At 39.0% G+C, this 26,367-nt stretch overlaps 2 protein-coding genes across 3 annotated transcripts in view; one reads left to right on the forward strand and one right to left on the reverse strand.

The window, feature by feature from the left end:
• CDKL3 (cyclin dependent kinase like 3) overlaps nucleotides 1–1,753 on the reverse strand; it is a 31,938-nt gene extending 30,185 nt beyond the window's left edge. The window contains exon 1 of the mRNA XM_086411611.1: nucleotides 1,184–1,753. Within this exon, the coding sequence (XP_086267737.1) occupies nucleotides 1,184–1,411 (228 nt within the window). The 5' untranslated portion in view covers nucleotides 1,412–1,753. The remainder of the gene's footprint in view (nucleotides 1–1,183) is intronic.
• On the forward strand, nucleotides 1,651–18,836 carry UBE2B (ubiquitin conjugating enzyme E2 B). Of its 2 annotated transcripts, none has more exons than XM_086411608.1 (6): nucleotides 1,651–2,136; nucleotides 7,355–7,435; nucleotides 9,275–9,300; nucleotides 13,433–13,522; nucleotides 15,873–15,961; nucleotides 17,520–18,836. In XM_086411608.1, the coding sequence occupies exons 2-6, from the start codon at nucleotides 7,410–7,412 to the stop codon at nucleotides 17,646–17,648; spliced, it is 360 nt and encodes a 119-aa protein (XP_086267734.1). In that variant the 5' UTR covers nucleotides 1,651–2,136; nucleotides 7,355–7,409; the 3' UTR covers nucleotides 17,649–18,836. The 2 variants fall into 2 exon arrangements, with proteins under 2 accessions (XP_086267734.1, XP_086267733.1); XM_086411607.1 differs by lacking the exon at nucleotides 1,651–2,136 and adding an exon at nucleotides 5,098–5,263.
• The last annotated feature ends 7,531 nt before the right edge of the window (nucleotides 18,837–26,367 follow it).

Genomic DNA, 26,367 nt, shown 5'->3' on the forward strand with positions numbered 1-26,367 from the left:
CCCAATCCCCTAGGAATGTTAATGCTCCTTTCTTTACACTTCTTTAAGTCTTTCCCTTGGGTGGACCTATCATACCTACGTGAAATTCTACCTTGTTCCCTGATCTCTCCTCATATTGTTCCCCATGTCTAAAAGCCTACTGGTCATCTTTACTGATTTCCTGTCACCTTGAATTCAACATTTCTAAAACTGAACTAGTTCCCAAACCATGTCTCTTTTGAGTCTCTGATATTTCCATCAATAGTAGCAATCACGGAACCTCAAAGATACCTTTGATTCCTCCTCTTTGTTGCCTTCTACACTTTCATGTCTTCTTTAGTAATATATTACTACTTTCCATTCAATTGTTGCATTCTAGCATGGTCCCTCACATTTAACAGGATTCTTGAATTAAGGCCACAACACATCTCCCTATTTTTAATTTCTCAGTCCTCCAATCTATTCTAAAAAATAATGCTAGATTAATATTAACCATTTCTTTACTCTGAATTCAAAATCTCTCAGAAAAATCAAGTTTTGATTTCTCAGCCTAAAAGACTTTAAAACTTACCTCCAATTTACTTCTCTAATCTCACTGCTTTCCACTTCTGTATAAGAAACTCTACAGGCAAATGCTCTTTGTTCACTCTGCTCTGCTCTTTGTCCTTTGTCTTGCTTTAGGCTCTCTGAGCTTAAGCTGTTCCCCTAACCTGGGAAACAGTAGTCTCTTCCTCTTTCCTAAATCCTACATACCCTTTAAAGCCCAATTCAAGTTCCATCTTCTCCAAGAAATCTTCCCTATCTAGTAGGACTTTGTGTTAATCACTGGCTTTTATTGTGAATCACTTAAAATTCACTGTTATTTTTATATGCCCTCTTGTCTTTCTGATTAAATAATAAAAGTTCTGAAGAGCAGGTACTGTCTCTTACCTCATTATAGTCAAAACATCTGGCACAAACACAGAAATTTTTATTAAGTGTTATAAAACTAAATAATCGAATAATTCTTTCACATTTGGCAGTCTTTGTTAAATCATACACAAGCACTTTTATCTAGTATCACTGTACACAATAAGGTAAGCTATCACCCTTGTTTTTCTATTCCAAATACCTATGTTAACTGAAATATTTGTTATATAAGTTTTTATTTCATAACAATCTCTTTTTTGACTTACAGAGAGCAATTAAGGTAAAAGAAGCAAACCTTTAGAAACTTTATTTCCCTCATTGCAATTTTGTTGACAGACTTTTCTGGTTTTTCATAAAATATCTTAATGGCCACTATCTGCCCAGTATCCTTATGTTTACACTTCATGACTGTTCCATAACTTCCCTCTCCCACTTTTTCAAGGGTTTCATACATCTCCATTTTGAAGCCCGGTTTTTTCTTTATGGAAAGAAAGGATGGGGGGGGGGGGAGAAGATTAAACATTCATACCTTTATTTATTCAAGGTGGATAATGCAATATCACAATAAACTAATACTTTAAATTACAGAAAAGGGTAAACTAGGAATCTTTTCCACGAGTCCTGTTTGTCTCTGGGAATTCTGCCAGTTCGGCAGCAAGGTGTCCTTATGTGGCTTCGGCCACCACCAGAACTTAGGGGAACTTCCTACTGTCTCCATCATTCCCACCAAGATTTAAGATGCTCTCACTACATGTCACCTATTCATCATGGGTAGGGTCCCCACACGTCTCGTCAAGCCCCATCAAATCTAAGTTTTCCGCAAAGCTGCAGTCACCAACAGATCAGGCCCCGGGACCCAAGAAAACCTCGGTCCCGCCCGCTCCTCAAACCAGGAGTCTTAGGGTCCCAGACCAGTGCCGCGCCCCTCTCCCCACCGTCGACCTCGTCTGGGCAGCCACCGCTGCCTCAGCCCATTCTGTGATCCTGCCAGCCTGGCTCAGTGCAGTCGCAGCGACTTCCACCCTACCTAGCTTGCTAGCTCCCCATTGCCTACTACCATAGCAACGGTGCAGCAGGTCACTAGCTTGGGGTCTACTGCGCAAGACCGGAAAACCGGCCAGGCCCGACCTGGAAGGGAAAATGGGAACGCGCGGACACGAGTTCCTGTGGGGGCTAACTGGAAACTTCCCTGCGGGTGGAGGTCGGTAATACGAGCAGCTGTCGATCAAACTGGGGCCACTACATAAGGTTGGTTCTGAGCCGCGACAGGGGAGGATCATATTTTGGCAAAAGCTCGAGAGACTGCAAATCCTCTAGGGAAGGGGAACCGGGGTGGAAGTTTATCTGACCTGCATCTTAGACGCCCGTAAGCCCGAGAACACTTGCTGCTTGTGCTGGATCCTAAAAGGATGCTTGGTGTCACAGGTTGAGACTTCTTGTAAAACGAGACTTCCAAGGAAGTCTTGTAAAATTATAGTTTTCTAAGTTACCTAGTTATCTTAATGTTACATAATCTGTGTTTGACCTCAGCTGTCGACATTCATCCTTAAAACAGGGATAAGACGATTCATAAGAACATTTCTTGAACACCTCTTATATGCTTAAAATTTTTTTCTTGAACTCATAGTAATCCTCTTTTATAAAAATTCCCTTTCTACACGTCAAAACTCGTAAAAGGCCCTCTTTGGAAAAACAAATAATTCAAAGGGCTCCACCACAAAATAGAGTGACATATAAGGCACCCCACCTCCCGAAATCTTAATTGCCTAAGAACTAGACATGGGGTTCGGATCGAGTGACAGCCTCCAATGAATAAAAGGAATATCACTGGAAGTGCCCAGGCAGTGCTGTTTTCGTTACGGCTTTCATTTTCCTGTTAAAAAAAAAAAAGAAAAGCGTAAGAGGCCAGATCTCACTTTGCTTATGAATAAGAGAAAGTGTCATTATTATCCAATAAATTCTAGTCCTGTTGGTCTTACCCCAACATGCACATTAAAATCACACCTAGAGAGCTAGTTAAAAGGCCCCACCCCCAGAGATCCTGATTTAAATGAGTTAGGATAAAGAAATTGGTATTTTAAAACATTCCTAAGTGTTTCTATGTTGCGACAGCTTATATTGAGACACGGAGGGGAAAGAAAGGTGGTCATGGTTTTTGCTTATCACCATAAAAATATTCAAAATTGTCTTTCCTTTTGAAAAGTTATTCAACTGTTATATTTTCTATGAATATCATAGTAAATCTTATACTGAACTCAGACTTGTAAAGCACACTTATTAAATATTTGTTGTTGACTTATTATGTTGTCAAGGATCAAAGCATGAATCAGTCCCTGCTCTCAGTGAGCTCACAATCTAGAGCAACTGAGTCTATACTATAAAATTATAGTCTTAAAACTATCCTTTCTACAACTAGGTTATGACAGGGTTGGTAACCAGGACAACGTATGATTCTTGCTTATACAATAAAGCTCTCAGACTTTAATGAAACTTACTTGGTTTGATCGAAAGCATTACTTCATTCTGGAAAACCATGACCTGTAGATTTCCAAAACAATTATAATTGCTAAACAAATGACATGACAGATTTTTTTTTTTAATTTAGCATTTCACTATAGGTAACCCTAACAGTATGTCTCCATCCTTAGCTATAGGGAGGCTAAGAATTGCTATGGCAGGAAGGCAAAAAAATGAAAATAAGAAAATCACTTTTTGACTTACAGAATTACATTTGTCAGTGGGTATCTATCAAGTATTAGATCTGGCTAACTTGATCACCAAGGCAGTTAATAAAAGCAAGAGAAAGAATTCAGAGATTGAAGAAAGAGAGGTACCAGAAAAGTAGGGCAAATTAACCTTTTCTAGTTCAATGAAAGTATGCCCAACGCCATATTCCTCATTCTGTCTTCCTGTAACAACTTGGGTTGAGGAATCACCCAAATGGACTTAAAGAGCTCAGGATTCAGCCCGAAAACGTCTTTAAGAACAGAATTGGAGGTGATAGAGGAAGGGAACTCAATGACTAGAAATAATGTCAGAACTCCAATGGCCAATATCTCCGAGCCCCGGTGGGGGACATTTCAGGCCATTAACTTGCTAGTGTTGAAAATCTGAAATAAGTTACTCAGGCTAGATACACAACCCCTATTCACGTCTGCATGACCTCTCCCCCACATGTGAGTCAAACTTTTAGGTTTGACAACCAGTCATCTACACTCTATACACACTATGATCAAACCCGCGCATTTCTTGACAAATACAACGGTACCCCACTGTAGACAAATCCAAGGACTCTGACACAAAGCCTCAAATAAGAGCAGACTCATAAAGGAAAAACAAAATTCCGTAATTCTGTGGGGATTGTAAACAAACATTAAACAATCTGCACATCGTTCTTTCATCTCTGCCCAACATTGCCAACCCTGGAAACCCCGCAATGTTCATACTGTAATATCTGGTGGCCCTAAGGAAGCATTTCAGGGGATTTCGCTTTGTATGGGCCTCAGCATTCAGCTGAGGAAAACGGACATCCCTTCACTTTTCCTCAGGTGCCAGATTTGATAAGCCATTGAGCCAACCAGAGGGGAGTTTTAAATCCAAATTATTTGGGGCTTTAGAGATTTAAGAAGCAAAACAAACTACTGCTTCCGACACAATCTCATCAATAGCTGTTCGTAGAACAAAATGGAGAAAAAACATAAAAGTGCATACCAGCCCTCAGCCCGTAAATTTAACTACCGGGCTGAAAGACTTGGCCGAAAGTTAAATCCAGGCGACGCTCTCACGTGATCCGTCCTAATGGCGTCATAGGGACACGTGGTTCTAGATACTTCGTCCCCTCCCCCTCGGAGGTGGATTGTTGACAACGCCGCCGGCGGTCACGTGATCTTACGTCATCCTACCTCCTTTCCCTGAAATCTCTGGCCCCGGATGTGTCCCTCTCTCCCCACCCGGCTGAGCCTAAACTAGTGAAAGAGGGGGAGACGGGTTGGTGTTTCAGTTTCGGTCCTTCTTAATCACAACCTCCAGTCTGAGCATAGGGAACAATAATTGGTCGATTCGTTCAAGGAGACAAAAGGGATAAGGTCCCTGCTGAAGGGCTCCCATAACTAGCTCTCCTACGTCCCGTTCCCTTCTCCCCCACCCCTCACTGCATGGTACCGGCGGAGGGCGGAGGGATCTGGAGGCGGCGGAGGGAGACGTCATTGCAGGGTTGTTTGTGCAACCTCGGCGGCGGCGGTGACCCACAGTGATTCGGCCGCCGCGCCGGGGGGTGGGGGGGCTGCGCGGGACTCTTTTCTTTCAGACTGACCGCGGGGCTGCTGGGGAGCATGTCGACCCCGGCCCGGAGGAGGCTTATGCGGGATTTCAAGCGGTAAGGGCCTTCATTTTCGCCTGAATGACGACTCCTCCCCAAAGCTACGGGGCTAGGGTGGGGATCCGGGACACCTTCCCCTCTTGACCCTAAGAGGGCTGCTGTGGGCCCAGGGGGACAGACGGTAGCCCAGTTCTAGCCCCATTTTAGCACTCTATTCTCCTTGGTTGTTCACTTGTCCTACGTAAGAAATTTTGATACTTCCTTACCACCACCCTACCCCCACAAAAAAGTAAAAAGATGGCTATGGTCTGTCCTACGATTCCTTGCTGCCCACTGCGGCCAGTTGCCTAATACCTCGCCCTAGCTTTCAAATCTCATCCTTCGCCTCTGCACCCTGCGGTGCCTCTTCTCTCTGCCCTAAGAGCGAGCCCTTGCAGAAGCCTTTCCACCGCTAGCTACACCAATCAGCTTTGTTCGATGGCCTTGCAGTCTTCTCCGAGTGCCAGGGTTGGGGCCAACCCCCGCCTCCCTCTCCATTCTTTCTGCAGTGAGGGTGGGGTCTGATGCGCGAGGGCCGGAGGTTGTTAACCCATCCTCCGAAACCCGACTCTTCCCCCCCCCCCCCCCCCGCCCGCCTGAAAGGACCTTGAGAACTGGCTTAGAGGGCTGGGACTCGGGCTGGCAAACCCGGCTGCCAATGCTTTCTGGAACTCAGCTCTGTAGCCTAGTGTATAAAGACCTATCTATAGCCTCCACAGTCTGGAAAAATGCCTTCCTGGAGGCTGGAGCTAACCTGATACTCCCTGAGCCTCCTTTGTAAAATAGGGTTTTGTTAGATGTTAGGGTTGATGAGGAGGAAGTGACTTTTTTTCCCCCAGTTGTTTTACTTTGAATGCTTACAGGTACGGAGAAGAAAATAACCAAGAAAACTTAGCGTTACGCTCCCAAGCGCATTTTTAGGTGGTGTTCTAGGGAGACCTGCCCTGCTTAAGAGAAAAAATGCAGTGTAAAAACTTGGATTGGCTTATCAGGAAGTAACCTCTCAACTTCATTGTAAACCTTTAAATGAAGCACTTGGAGGCCATTGTTTCGGGCTTTGCCCAGTTTGGCCTTGAGTGTATTGGTAACTTAGCCTTTATCTTTGGTGGGCGATATCACACGCAGCGTTCTCTTCGTCATGGCTTGTATTGCTTGAGGTTGACTAAAAGCCATTTTGGGGGGGCTAATTCCAAGAATCGTACCACATGACAGTGTGTTTATGTGTGTATATGTGTGTGTATATATATATATATATATATATTTAGTGTCGCGTTTACTTTTTATTTTTTCCTGAGATGACAGTTTTAAAAGGAGATACTCCTTTTGGTGCAAAACTCGGTTTCTACAGCTTGAAACCATGAGTGAAATTCCAATAATAAAATTTCAAGATTCCTGGCCTTTGGTACCCTGGTTTCTCGTTGCAGTTCTCTGCTTAATTCTGAGTTGTGTGCTTGGCACCTTCGGTAGTTTTCCAAGGGTCTTCGTTTGCAAGAATTTGTGACAGGTGTTGGAAGGTAGCTCTGTATATGGGCGCATGATCTGAGAGATAAAATGCAGTATTGGTGCAGAGCTTTTAAAATAGGGACTGAGGGAAAACCTAGCCAGAGCTTTGCTTACTCTAAAAGCTACTGCTAACTAAAGCAAATGGAATAAAGTAGTTCTACTCCCCAAAACTAGTTTGCTGATTAAACTGGATGCAAGTGTTTTTCAGTCATTTAATGTTTACACTGAGCTGGGGTCTTTATATTTTGTTTGGGGGAGAGTTTTTTTGGTGGCCGTGTTGCCCAAGTAGCTTTGGTTAGGACTCACACAGCCTTTGAAAGTTTACAGTAGCAAAGTTGATGGTTGAGTAAATAGTGTTTTTTTGCACTTGAGGTTTTTCCTTTGTTGTTATTGTTTAAAGTAGTTCTTGAACAGATACCTTAACCTTGGTGATATTTGAAGAGGGATGACTCCCAAGCCATTTAAAGTGGTATGGTTTATTCCAGCTCAGCACAACAAGAAAATGGATTTAGTTTGTTTCTCAAAGTAGATGGTTCAAAGATGTTTGATTGGCCTTCTTAGTGGCCTTAATGTTCAAGTTTTAAAATTTCTATTCTGGATTTCTAGATTGCAAGAGGACCCACCTGTGGGTGTCAGTGGCGCACCATCTGAAAACAACATCATGCAGTGGAATGCAGTTATATTTGGGTGAGTTGAAAGAAATAACAAATGGTAGGTAAGGTGATTCTTTTAAGAAAATTGAATGTATAACAGCTAGGAAAGGAAACTGAGGGATGAGGAATCTTACAGAAACTGTAAGATTAAAAAAAAAATTCTGATAAAGACTTTTGGCAGTCATATAAAATTTGATTTTATAATCAATGGGTTTTATTTGATAAAAATATCATTTGAGACTACAGGAGAATGATAAGTTAGTTTGTACAAAATGTGCCAAGCAAATGCTTAGTATGCATTCTACTAGAACTGTAAAAAGAGTAGGAACCAAAAATATTGATAACTTCCACCATAGTAAGAATTTAAATAAAAAGTGTTTCACAGCTTAATGTGAAATAACTGAATGGAGCCTTTCAAGGTGCAGTCTTATATTTTACATATAGTATATATTGCATGTAGGCTTATTTGCATAAGAGCATTATTTCTTCATGCTCTTTCTTTGGTTTTCCTGAGCTGGATTTTATTTTCTTTCACTCTTTAAAAAAATTTAATTTTCTTTATTATTTTTTGCTGTGTGTGGACTATCTCTAGTTACAGTGCCCTGACTTCTCATTGCAGTGGCTTCTCTTGTTGCAGAGCGAGGCCTTCAAGCTCGGTAGTCGCAGCACACGGGCTCAGTAGTTGTGGCATGAGGGCCCTAGAGGGCACGGGTTCAGTAGCTGTGGTCCGTGGGCTTAGTTGCTCCTCTACTTGTGGGACCTTCCCAGACCAGGGATCGAACCTGTGTCTCCTGCGTTGGCAAGTGGATTCTTGACTTCTGGACCTCCAGGGAAATCTCTTGTTGCTCTTTTTATACTAGGGTTTTGCACTAAAACTTAAAAGGAACACTTCTGTAAACAGAATTCTGAATTGCCATTGACTCCATTTTAAGAGTCTACAGTAAAAATTAGTGGGGAAAATGAGTGTAGTTCACCCTTCGAAAGTAAAGTGGTATTAAATCAGGCTGTTAGCATGCTTCTTTGAGATCTTGAATGTACCTTGCAAATAATAATTAAACCTTACCAACCCAGCTTTGTAAAGCAATTAAAAAAAACAAACTTAAAAAAAAATTTTTAAAGTAAACTTCAGGTTGCTGCTTAGGAAAGATGAGATAGGGATATGGTACAATGAAAAGACGTGGACAGAAGAAACTGGCATTCTTGGTGACATCAGATAAATTTAGTTGGGTTGAACAAAGAGCTATTTCTCTTTTGAAAAGCAGGATACTTTGGTATCATAATTATCTTAAACTAAAGGGTATTGACTTCCATTTCATTGATACATACTGAAAATAGGAATTTTTCTGTTAATATATTTACAAAAGGATTGATATTTATGAACTGAATTTTTTCTGTGCTAAATTTATGACAAGTTTCTTTTGTTTTTTGTGAAACCATTCTAAAAGGAAAACTTGGAAAATGAAAGTTACCATTTATGTCTTGCGTTTGTTGTTGTTAGTCGCTCAGTTGTGTCTGACTCTTTGTGACCCCATGGTCTATAGCCCGCCAGGCTCCACTGTCCGTGGAATTCTCCAGGCAAGGATACTGGAGTGGTTAGCCATTCCCTTCTCCAGGGACTCTTCCCAACCCAGGTATCCAACCTGGGTCTCCCGCATTGCAGGCAGATTCTTTACTGTCTGAGCCACCAAGGAAACCCCTTTTATGTGTATATAAATAAAAATCCAGGGCTAAGGTGATATTAACAATAAATAATCCACCAATTATCGGAATGAGCTCCTCTTTCTCTTGTTTGAGTTTATCCTCTCCACTCTTTGAAAATCAGGAAAAAGCAGAAAGAAAAACTTTTTTTAATCATAAATCTTCTTGTTTTCAGACCAGAAGGGACACCCTTTGAAGATGGTAAGTCATTCTCAATATGTTTTCTATAGTGTTAAGAAGCTTCTTTTTAGTAGAAAATTATAACACCAATCTATCTAGTTAAGGCTATTTTCTATTAATAGATCGGATTAAAACTAAATAATACTACTGAGAATTTATAGTTTACAAAGAACTTTCTTCCCATGTCAGCTTGATCACCTTCATTGCTAGTTCTTCTGTTACTTTTGTATTGGCTCTTGAACTCTAGGCCTACGTGGTGGGGTCTACATTGAGAATAGTTTTAAATTTAAATGACCTCATAGCATGCTAAAGGTGTCCCTGAGGTAAACATCAGAGGAGTATTTATCATGCATTTTTAACTTTATATATGTTGATCAGTGCTCTTAATTGTGTGTAACTGCCAGTAGATTGACTTAACAGCTATCTTTTGACACCTGTAAATAGTTAGCATTCTACAGAATCTTTTGCATCTTAAATTCAGTATTTAACCAAGAGCCAGAAAAATGGAAAACTTGTTCTAATGTGTACTTATAGTTGAACTTATTAAATTGATTTTAACCAGATACTTAAAGTTTTCCCTAATACAGCATGAATTTTTAAAATGTGTTAAATAGATTTGTCTTAGTTTATCACAGTGGCTCCAGAATTAACCCATCAAGGTTATTTATACAAATAATGATTGCAGAAGTATTTTTAAGGAGAAAACCTGAATGTTCAGTAGGAGAAATGGTTAAGCAAATTATTAAATATCTAGACTGTAGAGTATTATGTACCTATTAAAGAATAAGGTAGATCTGGTTGTATGTCTGAGGAGACAAAAAAGTTGTAGAATGTATGTTACAATACCGCAGTTTTACTGACTAGCATACATGCCTGTGTGTGTGTGTGTGTGTTTAAAGGCTTGTATACCATACTGCTATCAGTGGTTACCTCTAGATGGTGGGGGAGGGGTAAGGAGTTGAAGAAAGGTACTCAAGGGGTTCTGCTTTTTACTCTGTACCAAGGATTCTCAAGGGTGGTCCACAAGCTCTTTAAGTTTCCTGAGACCTTTTCAGGGGTTTCCTGTGATCAAAACTGTCTTCATAGCAATAGTAAGGCTTTTTTTTCCTACCTTTTATGTTGTATTAGCATAGCACTGATAGTAACAAAAGCATTAGTGACTAAAACTGGCCCTAAGCAATTTAGTGCCTTGGCACATACCAAGACAGTGGCACCAAACTGTGCTTGGAGTCGTATTTTTTGCATTTTTTTAATACAAGATGTCAGTTTCACTTTAAAATGTTTTGATGAAAAAGTGGGAATTACTAATATTGCTAAATTCTGACCATTGAGTATGCTGCTTTCTGATATTCTGCTTGATGAAGTTGGAAGTATGCATACAACACTTCTCTTGCATACCAGTTTGATGGTTGGAGGGAAAGCAGTTTCTGCAGTTGTTTGAGTTACAACTTGAATTACTGCTTTTTTCATGGAACATTTTTACTTGAAAGAATGGCAAACTTTGGTTATTTAGATTTGAGTATGTATTTGGTTGCCATATTCTTAGTGAAAGTGTTAGTTGCTCAGTCATGTCTGACTCTTGGTGACTCCGTGGACTATGGCTCGCCAGGCTCCTCTGTCCATGGAATTCTCTAGGCAAGAAAACTGGAGTGGATAGCCATTCCCTTTTCCAGGGATCAAACCTGGGTATCCCACATTGCAGGCAGATTCTTTACTATCTGAGCCACCAGGGAAGATTTTAAATTAAGTTGAGGAAAGTGACTGACAGGATTTGTTGCTGCTGATAAAATTATGGTTTCCCAATACTTTTTTCTCTGATGAGATTAGTAGATGGTATTACGGTTGTGACTTTGTTTTTGATGGTGTATATCTTTCTCTCTAGTCACTAAGTCATGTCCGACTCTTGTGACCCCATGTACTGTAGCCTGCCAGGCTCCTCTGTCCTTGGTGTTCTCCAAGCAAGAATACTGGAGTGGGTTGCCATTTCCTTCTCCAAGGGATCTTCCTGACCCAGGAATTAAACCTAGGTCTCCTGCATTGCAGGCAGATTCTTGACTGACTGAGCTATGAGGGAAGCCCTGGTGTATATAGATACATATCAAATGAAATATGGCAACATTTAGATGATTTAGATAACTCAGTGAACTGGTATTTTCCAAATGGCCATTGTGTTAGGAAATTATGGATGGATAAAAGATACATGCAATGTGCATTAGTCATTAATATAAATGATGCAAAAAGTTTATATGGCTTCAAATTTTATGTTGTAGCTAACCTTTAAAAACTTTACCATTTCTTCTATGTAATATCAAAAAAGAATATCTACCTTTATCTGAAAAGGCTACGAAAATACTCCTTCCTTTTTCCTTTACATATATGGAAGAGGCCTGATTTTCTTTATGTATCTCAACCAGAACAGCATGTTGCAACAGATTGAATGCAGAGGCAGCTGAGAGAATGCAGCTGTTTTCTATTAAGCTAATCATTAAAGAGATTTGCAGATAAACAGTGCTACACTTCTCACTAACTTGGTGGAGTAGAAATATAGTTATTTTCATTAAATGTTACTTAGGTTAATGTGTAATGAATTTATAGTTGTTAAGTATTTTAAGATTTCCTTGAGTAATCATTTCTAATACAACAGATATCAATAGTGATAGCACATGGTGTGCTGGAGACAGTTTATACCAATTATGAGAATGGATTGTTTAAAAATTAGGGGAATTTTTTTTTTAATTAATTTTTGGTGGAAATGCCATAAAATGGTGTGCTGTTGCATGCATCTCTTCCCATCTTCATGTTCAGTGACTTCACATTCGAAGCTTGGTGTGATTGGGAGTAAGAGTATAAAGAGGTCCAGAGACCCCATAAATATGAAGAAAGCAAGCTTAAAGCTGTTTTTTATTTGTGTTTACCTGAATTTTTACATTGTACATTTTGTAATGAAGGAAAATTAAAAGTAAGTGTAAAATATATATAACATTAGGTATTAAAAATATATTAGGTTATAAGGCTCTCTTTGCTAATGAACTATACATTTCATAGAACCTCTTAATATATCAGAACGTGAGTTAAATATCACCTTTGATTTTGTTTGTATCTTTGGCCTCCCTAATCCCAAATTTCCAAACAACAAAAAATTTAAAGAGGTAGAGGTTATATATTGAATATATGAGCAATGAAAATAGTGTTAAATATTTTACTAAATACATGTCTTTGATCTTGGTAGACTGAAGTCATGAGTTTAGAATTTAGGTTGAGAAAGTGTGTTTTTTTGTTTTTGTTTTTTTTTTAATTGAATTGATAAATAAGGAGAGAAGCTTGTGGAGACATCTTGAATGGTTTAAACTTTTATTGACTTCATTAGGAATAGGCTTCAACTTACTGAGTAAGCCCACAGTGGGTAATTGGAGCGCTTATGGAGCCTTCAGGTATATTTCCTCAAAGTGAAACGTCTCTGGATAGTGTATAAACACAAAGGAGTCCAGAATGACAAACATAAAACTATATATTAACGGTGGCTGTGTCTGCTTAAATAGATTTGTAATTTGAGTTGAGAGTTCTTTGTACACTGAACAGATTGACTTTGTTACAAATACATAATTTTTTTTTTAATGCCTGTCTCTTGACCAGCAAATAATGATTTAGGCTGACCAAAATGTACCATATTGGTTTATAACCAACAGTAGACAGTTACACTAATGCTTAACTGATTCTTGACTTAAATGTTGGGAACAGAAAAAGACTTTTTCACATTAGTGGTCATACCCTCCAGTCTGAGTCCTTTGTCATATGGCTCCTCTCAAAATCATTTGGCACCTCCTTCTAAGTTATGGTAAATTAACTGTAGTTACTCAAATGTGCATTTAAAAGTTTGGTAACTAGGGCAAAATTGCCTGCCAAAAATATGACAGTTAATGTTCTTACCAGTAGTATATGTTAAGTGCTTGTACCCCCAAATGCTTGCCAGTGTTGTATATTATCAATACATAAATAGAAATATATTTAGTATGCTTTATATGCTAAACCAAAATTAACATTAATTTTTGTGTGGTTGTGCAAAAGCCAGCATGGGGTTGGGAATTAATTGGTGACGAGATAGAAAAGTTATGCTTGTCATTACTGTAATTATTTTGGTTTGTTTTCTATCTAGGTACTTTTAAACTAGTAATAGAATTTTCTGAAGAATATCCAAATAAGCCGCCAACTGTTAGGTTTTTATCCAAAATGTTTCATCCAAATGGTAAGTAGCATTTTATTAGCTTTTCCAAATGATAGGAGGAAGAAAGAGTAGTTTCATCCTTTTAGCTGTTGCCTATGCTTTTCATTATTAGGGCCCACCTCTCAATGTTGCTTCCATGTCAGTATTAACCATACTTCTTTAGTCTGGAATCTTACCAAGGTTCCTGATTTGAGGAAAGTTTTATTAACTTCTGATCTTTAAAAGTAATATCTATTTATTTGTCAGAATGTGAAAGATACTAAAAAGAATTTGTAGCTTAAAGTTTAGCTGTAAAACTACAAACAAATGTTCAAAGTTGAGATCATGTTATATGTAAAATTAAGGAAATATCCTTTTTCTTTTTTTTTTGGCTGATCGTGTGGCGTGTCAGATCTTAGTTCCCTAACCTGGGATGGAACCTGTGCCCCCTGCATAGGGAGGGTGGAGTCTCAACCACTGGATCACCAGGGAGGTCCTTTGGTTATTTTTGTTAACCCTCCATATTGATAGCATGGTTTCCCTTTTTTCCCACTATGAGTGGAAAACTTCATTTAGTTAACTTCCTGGTTTACTTTTTTTTTTAATCTTTATTATTAAAAGATTCATATACTTGCTATTCACCCATTTAAGTTGTACAATTCAGTGGTTTTTAGTACCTTGACTGAGTTGTACAGTCATCACCATAATCAATTTTAGAACATTTTTATCACTCTCGCAAAAAAATCCCATTCCTGTTAGCAGTCCCTCCCCATCCCTATCCCCTTGCCTCCCAGCCATAGGCAACCACTGGTTTATTTTCTCTATGTAGGTTTGCTTATTCTGGACATTACATATAAATGGAGTCATATATGTGTCATATAATGTATGTGATCCTTTGTAATTGATTTCTTTCAGCTGCCATAGTTTTCAGGTTCATCTCGTAACACGTAACTGTACTTCATTTTATTGCTGAGTTATAATCCATTGTATGAATAGACTACATTTGGTTTATCAGTTGATGGATGTTCGGTTTCTAATTTACTTTTGTATTACTTCTCAAAAATAGTTACTACTTCAAAACTTTAAAATCATTTTGCATTTTTATGGGTTTTACAGAGGTGATGATTTTTGCTTTGAACTTGCTAAGTTTGATGTTCTGTGGAGTACACAGTATGCAGTTGGCTATGCTGCTTTTAAAGCTGAGAGTTAAATCTGGTCTGACACTAACAATTGGAAATACCTAGCACAGACAGTAATTGAGGCCATGAATAAAGTTGCCCCCAGAGGTTGTGTAAAGGGTATAAGATGGAAGAAGACCAAGGATAGAGTCCTGAAGAATGACAGTATTAAGTGTAATTTACCTCCTCTCCCCAAAAAGGCCTCACTTCCTCCTGTTTCGATGTAGAGTGATCAGACTTGTTCTGTGAAGCTTTCCACAATTTGATAGTATCAGTAACATTCAAATGCACGTATTCTTTGTCAACACAGTGATTCTATTTTTGTAAATTTATTGTACATATACATAATCTGGCAAGTGGATAAAAATTTATGTTCATTGTTTGTATTCTCACATAACCAATTCAAGAAGGGGAAAAATCCACTCTCAAATATTAAACTTTTAAAATAGTAATCACTTGATTCTTATTTTTATTATGAGAGGAATGCATACTTATTGGAAAAACAAAGTACAAGTGAAGGTAAATAAGATCCTTCATAATCCTACTATTTACAGATATGTACATTTTGGCATTGAGTCTTACAAATGTTTCTGTGACTGCCTGTACTTCAAATTAAAGTATTTGTAAATGATTCTTTATAAGAAATGGAATTATAATAGTAATTGGAAACTTATTAATGTAATATATTAGGGATGTCATTCTACGTTAATTAACATATGGTAGACGTGTATCATTTCTGGCAGCAGTATTGGTATGTGCCATTAATAATGTACTGTTACTTAGCCAGTCCCCTCACTGTGGACCACAAATCATTTCCAGGTTTTCACTTCTGTAAAGAGTATTATAGAGAACATGCTGTAAATAAAACTTTGCATGTGCACTTTTAAAGTAGAATTGCTATTTCAAAAAATTAGCCCCCCAGCCAAGAGCTTTATTTAGGAATATTTAGAAGTGTGGAATTTAAACAGATTTGTTATATGTTATGTGCTGAAAAAATTTAACTGTCACTCAGCCTCCTCATCAAAAGATATGTTGTAAACAGTCCTTAGTTTGAGACTGATTTTCCTGTGAGACAGAAAGTTTTAGTTATTAACCAATGTTCAAGGCTTCTGACTGAACCAAGCATTCTGTTTGTGGTAAAAAAAAAAAATTACTGTTTAATTATTAGATATGACCAAGTTAACATGTAACCAATTTTAGTGTTGTCTTTGCAGTGTATGCTGATGGTAGCATATGTTTAGATATCCTTCAGAATAGATGGAGTCCAACATACGATGTATCTTCTATCTTAACATCAATTCAGGTAAGCCTGTTAGAATGCATCTTAATTTTTCAAGATTCTGTGGCATATAATTGACTCTTTTAGGATCAGTTTAAAGGCCAGGTGAGCAAACTGACCTTCCCAACGCTAAGGTTACCAGTGGCAGACCTCATACAGATTCCTCAGGATTTTCATACAACTGATCTGCTTTCTCATTAGTGATCATGTTGGATCAAATCCACGATCATTTTCCTGATAAAATTAAAGTATAAATTGTTCTCACAGATCAAGTGATTTTGTTTTGTTTCTTTGGTTTTGGGCTTCTTTTTTTTTTTTTTTTTTTTAATTTTTCGCTGCATCTTGCAGCCTTGGGGTCTTAGTTCCCCAACCAAAGACAGAACTCGTGCCCCCTGTGGTGCAAGTGCAGAGTCATAACCACTGGACCACCAGGAAATTCCCTCACCGGTCAAATAGTATTCATGCCTAGAAAGTATAGCCCGGAGAAGGCAATGGCACCCCACTCCAGTACTCTTGCCTGGAAAATCCCATGGATGGAGGAGCCTGGTAGGCTGCAGTCCATGGGGTCGCTGAGGGGTGGAAACACGACTGAGCGACTTCACTTTCACTTTTCACTTTCATGCATTGGAGAAGGAAATGGCAACTCGCTCCAGTGTTCTTGCCTGGAAAATCCCAGGGATGGTGGAGCCTGATGGGCTGCTGTCATGGGGTCGCACAGAGTCGGACACGACTGAAGCGACTTAGCAGCAGCAGCAGCAGCAGCAGAAAGCATAGCCAGAGGTTATGGAGAAAGATGAAAAAATCTTGGGAGAGAGAGATAATTGTTTAGTAAAAACATAGGGACCTTAAGAAACTGCAGTGCAGAAAAGCATCATTTTGCCCCATCCAAGAAAGGCTATTTCAAAGGAAAGTAATGTAACTTCCAACCAAAGCACTCTGGCAGAATATTTCAGAGTTGACCTTGAATGACAGTTCAGGAGGAAGGTTTGGGGTGGAGTCAAATTTTAGTTACATGGATTTGAGAGGAGCAGATGTGATATTTTGGTTTGTGGCCTTCAAGTTTTTTCTGTCACACTTCTGCTTTAATTTGAGTCATAAACAGTATTTTCAGCCTTCCTGTTATTAATATATTCCCTTGCTGCTAGGTGTATATGTTTTGTTGATTAAAGGAAATAAGGTATACTACCCAACTTACTGCCAGGAATTTGCAAACCTATCACAATAATAGAGTTTAACTTTGGAAAATGTTAGTTGCTGAGCTATTTTGTAGACATTGTATATTAACCAAATCAAATTGTTTAGTTCCCATTTAATATCACAGTATGCTGAAGAATATTTGTTCTTTTCCAGTTTCTTTGAAATTAGAGGTCTTAAGGCAATTGAGAGCTATCTGTTTTGAAAACTGAAGTTTTGTAGCAATAGGAAACTTCTTACTGTGTTTAGATCTGAAAATACATGAGACATACTAATTTCTTTCTTCTTTAAGTAATTTGTTTTCTATCACTTTGGTGCTCCATATCTGACCATGTTAATATAAAAAAGAACTCTACATATGTGTTTTTTCTTTTGTCTTTCCTTCTAGTCTCTGCTGGATGAACCGAATCCAAATAGTCCAGCCAATAGTCAGGCAGCACAGCTTTATCAGGAAAACAAACGAGAATATGAGAAAAGAGTTTCGGCCATTGTTGAACAAAGCTGGAATGATTCATAATAGACAACTGGTCTGTTAATCTTTTTCATCATTGTTGTGTATAATTTACCTCTCAGTAGAAAGGCTAACAAATTTTAAGTGCCACAGGTTTTAAGGATTCTGCAGAAAAAAAGTCCTTCAGTTTAGAACCTACAAAAGCTTGTGTATCTTGATTAATGTACTTTTTATTGCATGGTGTGAACTAAGTTATTGCTTACATAAATTTGTAATATATCCTGTTTGTATTTTTTTCCAAGTGTATAATGTTGGTGTGGAGTTTTCATGACAGAATATACACATTTTGTAAATCTGTACTTTTTTCAAATATTGAATGCCTTATTTTTGAATTCTTTAGATTTTTAAATTGGAGAAAAGCACTTAAAGTTTTTTATATATGAATATTACATGTAAAGCTGTTAAAATACATACTTCAGTGCAAGAGACTTTGTCACTTATTTCCTTATCTAAGTAGGAGGGGTTAATAAGTCTCTAGCTCTCTATCAATTGATAGTTTCATTTCCAATTTCAAAAGAACAGATTTATATTTTATCAAGAAATTCAGATTTGATTCTAGATACCAATTATAATCTCAAACTTTATTTTGAATGTACCTTTATTAGTTTTAGTTGAGCAATTATAACTGGTTTGATTCTGTCCAACTCTGTATTTAGGCCACTTACTACTGTTTCTTCATGCACTACTTACTGTTAAACTGCACCCTTTGATTTCACAATTTGCACCTCCACCATGGGGTATTGGCACCTCTACCTTGAGCAGAGAGCTTATGCAACTTACTTTGCTGCTTGATAATACTTTACAAGATTTTTGATAATGAAGAAAGTAAAACGATCAACGTTAAACAAAAATCCATGCCCTACAATTAACAATATAAGAATTTGTTGCATTGGTTTGAACAAGGCAGATATTTGGAAGGAATCTTAGTGTAATTTAAATATTTGAAAACTGCCTTTTAATGCAATTGCCTATCTGTTTGTTCTGGAAAAATGTTTTAATACCAGGGCCTGTTGAGTTGCTTTCTCTTGTGGAGATTTTTTTTTTTAATCTCCTAAATTGTATAAAAGCTGTACTGCATCTTAGTTTACTGGATAAACTTAAAACACAGTATTTGTAGAAAGCTTAATCCAAGCTATCCTATGCCTTCAAATAGTATAGAAAATGGAAAATATACAAGTAAATTCTGTTGAACCACCTGTGTAGTCTTTCTAGTAGTTAAAACAGCTATTTCATTAACCCCAAAAGTTTCTTGCACATTCATACTAGCTTAGTTAGCTAACAGCATCTTTTCTATTAGAAGATGGATTTTCTTTTCTACTGGAAGACTTAGAAGGACAATTTCTATAGTTTCTATTAAGCAGAGCTTAGAAAGGAGAAGTGCTGATGTTTCCCTTTAAAAGTTAATGCTTAGGAAATTTGGGGATAAGTGTATGATCTCAGGGAACTTTTGATACAATTGGGAGTTCACTCACTGGAATTATGCCTCCCCCCCCAAAAAAAGATGCTGTATTTAAAGGTAGTTTTTCGTCATATCAAATGTGTGATACTTTTATATTCGGCTCTAAAATTATAGTTTCTTTAGACATTTAATCCAGTGACTGACTCTTAGATTAAATATGCAGTAGCTGTGATAGTCTCCCCTCTTAATATATTAAATGCTATTTGGATAATGCTTCAAAATCTATTTTCATCCTTAACCTGTTTTCTTTCCCGTTGCATTCTGTGCTCCCAGTACAGGGGGCGCAGGTTCAGTTTCTGGTTAGGTCACTGAGGTCCCACATGCTATGAAGCACAGCCAAAAAGTAAAAATAAGAAATTTCAAGTATTGCTAGATAGTTACAAGGAAATTATATCTTACTTTACAAAGGGTTAATAAGCTCTAATTCCTAAATTCAACACATGTGCGTAACCTCATACCTAGTCCCCATCCTACTGGAGAAAACTCTTAGGAACGTTCCATCTTTCAATTCCTCAGGTTTTTTCTTCAGCCTTGAAACAGATTCCTTATTTGGTTGAATACCAGATGTACTTCAGTTTACAAAGTCACATCATACAAAGAATGTTTACTTTTATCATTTACTACATAAAAGTTTATAAATGTATGGTATGGCAAGAGGCTAGAACTGATTTATTCATTTTAGTACAAAGTTGGATTTCATGTTAATGTTTAAGTGCATTTGTGATGTGTAATTCCTCTGTAACAATACTTCTAACACATACTGTCTGTGCAGGGCACCATTCTAAGCACTTTAATATGATCACATTTCAAACTCAAGTAATCTTATGAGGTGTGGGTACTATTGTATTACAGATAAGAAAACTTAGATACAGATCAAGTGACTTTCTCAAGGCCAACCAACCAGTATGTGATAGAGCTGGCATCTGAACCCAGGCAGTCTGGTCTTTTAGCCAGTAACTACTATTCCTTAAGAAATATTAAGGGATTGAGTTTAGTTTTAAAAATTGTACTGAATTTAAATATTCATCCCAACTTGTGAAAATTCATAAGAGTTTTGTATAGACTTGTATCTATCCAGTGAAGAGGTTTTCAGCATTTTCCACCATTTTTAAAAAATGTACAAGTCTGAATATAGGAACACTATCTAGTTTCTGATAGAAAGCACTTGACTTAAAGACCCCATTTTTCCCCCCTTTGTAGAAATATCCTCGAGTCTGTACAGACACAGTCACATACACCCCCCAAAATTTAAAGATTCCATGTATACGAATAACTTTTGGGACTGATCTAAGAATTCTTTCTCATGTCGGTGGAAGGTAGTGAAGAAAGTTACTGAAGGTGACTTATTTAGTTAATAGTCTGTTGTTACGTCCAGTAAACAAGGTACCTGTCTTAATTTATTGAATTAGTACTCTTTTAAAAGAGAAGCCTGGGGCTCAAAAGTTACGTATGAGGTATTTTGATCTCAATTCCTCCAGGTTGTTTTTTTTTTTTTTTGAATTGAATTTTTTATTAGAAAAAATGCCATATTTTATAGACCACCATTTATGAGAATCCTACCAAAACACTACAACAAACTGGCCTTGAAGAGAAACAGCACAATGACAGAAAGCTCAAAACACTACACCTCTGAGGAGCCTGCAGCCAGGCTAATTGAAAATCGACACACAACGCCCACCACACCACACACAAACATGAACAGGTTATGTAAGTGAGCCAAGATTTAGAAAACACATTGGAGAGGGGAACACACCCACACACGTATCTGTGTGCATGTTTTCCTTAAAAACATGTAACAGGGTTTCCTTCATTTTACTCAACTCAAAGAAACTCTTGATCTAAAATTATTCCATGTCTAACATTATACAAAAGAAATATCATAAAGCAAAAGTTTACATTTTCCTGGGAGCTGTCCTTTGCAAGAAAATGTTACTTGCATTTTTTAGTGTAAAATCCACATAAAAACAGGAGTTGTAATATAGTGCTTGCCATCTTCCAGGTTTTAAGAGAGAGAAAATGTTTAGGTTTTGGTGGTGGTTATTACAATTCCTTTCTGCTTCATTCAGCATTGCCGAGTCCCAAAGGAACCTGGTATGTGGGGATTGTGTATGTAAACAGAAAAGTGACTAGGTGGAAAGCTGTTAAAGGAAGCTGTCCATAGGGCAGGGGCCTTGTGCAAAGACGGTAGCTCTGTCACTTCATTTACCATCTAGTTAAGCTATTGTCTGATAAGGGGAAATTTTAGTTATCTTGTTATTCTAGTATATGATATGGAGCACAAAGATATATTAGAAACAAAATTTTGTTTGAAAGAATTGACTTTTTCCTCTGTCCTTTGAAAAAATACACAGATGTGTGTGCTGTTTTGAGTTTCCTGTTCATAGCCTGGACTGGGCTTTCTTTTAGTTGGGTCCAAAAGCTGAATGAGATGCACCCTTTGCAAATCTTTCTTAGCTCAGCAACATTAGCTGGTTGAAATCAAGAGCTCTGGAGGGAAAGGCTCCAAGCTTCCTCTCTGGCACATGGGGGACTCAGACTTAGGTTAGAAGCCTGCATGGACTGTCAGGAGCTCTGCCATTGACGTAGTGCTAAGGCTTGGCCACAAGATGCTTTTGTTTACCAGTGACTTCTGGAATCATGTGTTTGGGAAGACTAAATATAGTGTGTTCTCTGCTGAGTAAAAGGAAATAATAACCTTTTAGCTAGAGAGGTCTTTATATGGTGATGGTCTTGGTTTGGTTACAAGTGTAATGCTTCTGTAGTCTTTTGGGAGGATATTTTAACTGATCTAAAGTCTTACCTGCAAGACTGGGATCTTTCATGTACCACTGGGTTAGGAATTTTGTCTAGAGGAGACCAGAGCCTCTCTCTGAAAGGATCCACTCATCAGCCTGATCTACTTTAGTTGTCATTCTTCCTAGAATGCAGGAGAGCATCTGTGGTGTGCTGAACGCTGCCAAAGTGCAAACGTAGCACACTTAAGGGAGACTTCTTAATGCTGCTTCCTGTCTGAAGCTCCTCTTGCTCTCTCCCGTTTACAAAGAAGGCCTTATGCCAAGAATACTGCAGCCCACCAGCTGAATTGGATTAGCGGCACTCTAGAACAGAAGAATGCAGGTGCAGAGAGATTTGCAGCTCTTTGGCTAGCCTCTGTGTAAAGTCATCCTACAAAACCTGAGTTGGGAGATTTTCTGTTTTTGTGTTGGTGGTAATACAAAGAGAACGGGAAGCTTCTTGTTCGGATAACCATCCTGGGCAGAGAAGAGGAAAGAATCCAGAGACTTCAGCCCGTATCTTCAGCTTTGGCTCAAGGCTTAGAATGTGGCCTCCAAAGAAGACTCTAGATTAGTGACCTTGCTGTATTGTAGTGACTACCTGCATGAGCACTTAAGGCTGTGATTTCAGGTTGAGACTCTGGAATATCAGCTGGAAAACTGCCTTTAGAATGAAGACAATCCAGGGGTTAGGTACAAGAAACCTTTTGCAAATCAGAAATATGAGGGTGGCCCTGGGGCCTGGTGGTGAGTTGATGATACCATCTGTTAGGAAGAAGTTTCCATTCTAGCTTTTGTTAGCCTTTACAGATTGGTTCTTTGACAGGGGCTGGGCGCTGTGCACAAGGGAGCTTGAGGACAGACCACAATCACCATGGCACCCTCTCAAGACTATGTTTGAGGTATCAGGGTGAGCCATAATGTAAGTACCATAGAGTGGAGCTAAACACTCGGAACTGCTTTCCAGATAACTCTGGCAGTACATGCACAGGCCTGGGCAGAAGGCCAGCAGGACAGCAGTGAACCTCCAGGGTCCATGAATCCTCTGAGAACACTTTAATTAGCAGCTGTTTTTTGTTACAAAAGTAGAACATTGTCATAAAAAAGAATTCAGTAAGCACAAAGGTAGAAGGAAGCATGAGTCATTCTCACCACCTGAGCAGCTGAAAACAGCTGGCTTAAGAGGAAGTGAGGACTGTAGGTGTTGGTCTAAGACCAAATTTTTCCAGTTGTCTGAGGCCCAAAATTCACACCCAAGAGTGATAAGGAATCTAGGCAATTTACAGTGTGATACTCTAGGGCAAGATGTCTGCCTTTCAGCCACTACTAGGGCAAAGGCCACATTCCTGGAGAAAGGAACATGTCCTCAGCCTTTACAGGCCCCAGACCCCTAGATGTAGGGATTCCAAGGCTGGCCACATGCTAACCCCTCTCCTCCCATCCTGCTTCTGCCCGGTATTTAATTTGTGCTGTACTGTACAGTGCCTGCTGCCGTTTGTTCTGTCACAAGTCTGCTGATAATGCTGGCACCTAATGGGTGCCAGGTAGCATGTTAGGTCCACCCTTCTGCAGCTTTGGGGATGAAGCCTGGCATGGAGGGGTGATTATGGGTGTTTATTTTTATCTTAATGTAAATTTTAGTTGAAACATTTCATATCTTCCCATCATGCTCTCAAAGGAAAAGCAGGGCAGAAATGAAGCAGTGGGAGCTCACTAAGGGCCAGGTACTTACACAGTTTTTCTATGGAATCCTCCAACAAACATTAAAGTAGGAATCATCCTAACATCGAGGAACTCAAGAGGAAGGAATTACTACCAGTCCACAACTACTAGGGATAATTAAACATTCTTAATGAAAATGTCAAAGGGAAAGAAAAATGCAGCCCTAGCAGTATGAGATTTTGGTGCTAGCATTGACAGCAAAGCAAGGGCTTTAGTCACTAGGCCCGTGCAGTTCAAGGATGACTTTACTGTTCATTGCCCCTTCACTAAATCACGGGTGGACCAAGACCTGTCTCAGGCTCCTAACAGCAACTTTCTCCCAGAGACACAGGTTGAAGGGCCTTATTCAAGAATATTTTTGGTTTGCTAACCTACTTTTACTTGGTTGGGAAAAGATAGGACTTGGGTTGTGACTGCCTGGGTTATGTTCTAAAGAAGCACCCTTGTCTGACAGCACGTCAAGGGGAAAAAACTGGTTCACATACCAAGGTCTAGAACAGGTAAGAATTAGCTCCATCTAATGGGAGCTTTTAATAGTCTCAACTTTAGTCTCTGATTTCCAAGGGAATCTGTGTACGTGATGTAGTCTTGTTACTCCACCTCCTCAGCTGGAACTCTTATCTATGAGCAAGGCTTCAGGCCCACCTCCATCTCAGGTAGGAGCACATGCGAAGAACTCTGCCTCTACTGCTGGCAGTGTGAAAAAGCCTTCCAAACCAAAATGAGAAAGGCAGTGAAATACTGCTGTGCCTTGCCTCAGGAGTCCTAACTTTGAAGGGACAGAGTAAACTTTGGGAAAGAAACAACTGGCTTGGCTTGCTTTTCATTTAAATAAATAGGTTATTTGGCTACTTATTGATTTTAATGACAAACAAGCCAGGTAAGGTTCTGTTTCTTAGGGAGTGTGTGTGTATACTATGCATGATGGCAGTTTTTTGTTTTAGCATGTACTTGTTTGTTGAAGGAAGCTATTTCCATATGATCCCAAACCTTTAAGTTCTAAAATTCTTGCCTCTTAAGGGTTATGTTTATTCTTACTACTACAGAACCGAAAGGTTCCCTAACCTAGTCAAGAATGAGAGACAGGGCTAGATGACAAGGTGACTTTCAGACCCCTGAGGTTTCAGTCTCCTTTCAGACATAAGGGTACCCAGGCAGAGATGTTAGATAGAGCTGGACAGCTGGGAAACACGGTAATATATCTCACATCAGATACCACAATGTGTATTGACTCATTGACTACAGATAGCAGAGCAACAGAGGATGGGCAGTGACAGTTAATGTGATTCCACCCCGTGCCCATAGAATAGGTAAGCCACAGATCTAAGTGGATCCTGGAAAAGCTTACAGGGAATCCTTGCCTGTGCACAGGTAGAAAGGGATTGATCAGGTGGGCCACAGACTCTGAGCAATGTTTCAAAAAGCAATTTCTGGATAACATGAAACGGCATCACTATTAAGTGAGCACCCTAAACTGTACTGTTAGTATAGATGACCCACACACAGGTCTGAACTGCACAGGTCCACTTACACATAAATTGTTACCAATAAACAAGGACCTCCAGTACTACATGATCTGCAGTTGATTGAATCCATGGGTGGTTCCTCTATCAATTGTGGCTGCTTCTCAAAAGGTCTTGAGGCTTAATATTAGCCTTTAACAGATGAGCGCCTCTCCTAGGCATTACTCGAGGTAATACTTTACCATGTCCCTTTGTATAATCTCACTTGATCCTCACTCCATTTTGTGGGCAAGACTGTATATATGAGGAGACCAGTGGCTTGTAGCTTGTATCTTACCTGTGAGCTCCTGTTTCAAATCTAAAAGTGGGCCATTTTACTTTCGCTGCAAGGGGTGCTGCAATGCAGAATATTAGATTTCTATGCCACTTTATATTCCAAGTAAGCAAAGGATAAAAGCCTAAAATACTGATTAATTTTATAGGAGAGATAGCCACAGAGGTAAAGGTAAGATGAAAAACAGGCAACTTATCCTGGGGAGAGTAATGGGATCCTGAAACAGAAAAAGGATATCAAGTGAAAATGAAGTCTCAGTAAAGCGTGGACATCCTGGACATTAGTTAAGAGTGTATCAATATTGGCTTGTTAATGGTAAAAAATGTACCATACTAACGTAAGATGCTAATAATAGGGGAAACTGCAGAGTATACAGGAACTCTATAAACTGTTTTTACAGACTTCCTGTAAATTGTTCTAAAGTTTTTTTTTTTAAGGCAGTTTAAGCTGAGCAAAGAGAGAAAATCCACTAGAAAACGACATCAGAAAATTTGATTAACTGGCGAAGTCTTCAAAAATAAGCTGAATTTGCAATGGATATACTCCTGATAGGATATTATTATTGAACATTTTATTGGGGAATTATATCTTGTGGAGGCCGGGGCTAACTGAGCACCATGATCTTAATCTTTGTAACAAGTCTCTGTGGTAGCCATTTCTATGATTATCACTTCCCAGGAAAGGCCACAAGAGAGAAGTGACTTGTCAGAGGTCCCAAGGTCTTCACTTGGCCCACCTTAGTGGTCACTACAGATCAGAGCTAGAAGCTGCAGAGATGTGGTGTGCTATTTGGCCTCAGCCTCGAATCACGGGTGAGAGTCGTCCCCCTTCTCTGCTCCCAGGCACCAGGCTCCCAGTCACTCTCCTCTTTAGCACTTCAGTGTCCTGAGTTCACCAGCAGATTAAGCTCAGGCAGGCCCACTATCCTATCTTACCACTATCTCCAGTACCAAGCACAGTGATAGGGAATCCT

The sequence above is a fragment of the Bos grunniens genome, chromosome 7 (assembly GCF_055505025.1).
Source record: "Bos grunniens cultivar Pamir isolate PY7600 chromosome 7, Bosgru_T2T1.0, whole genome shotgun sequence".
NCBI classification, from domain to species: Eukaryota; Metazoa; Chordata; class Mammalia; order Artiodactyla; family Bovidae; genus Bos; species Bos grunniens.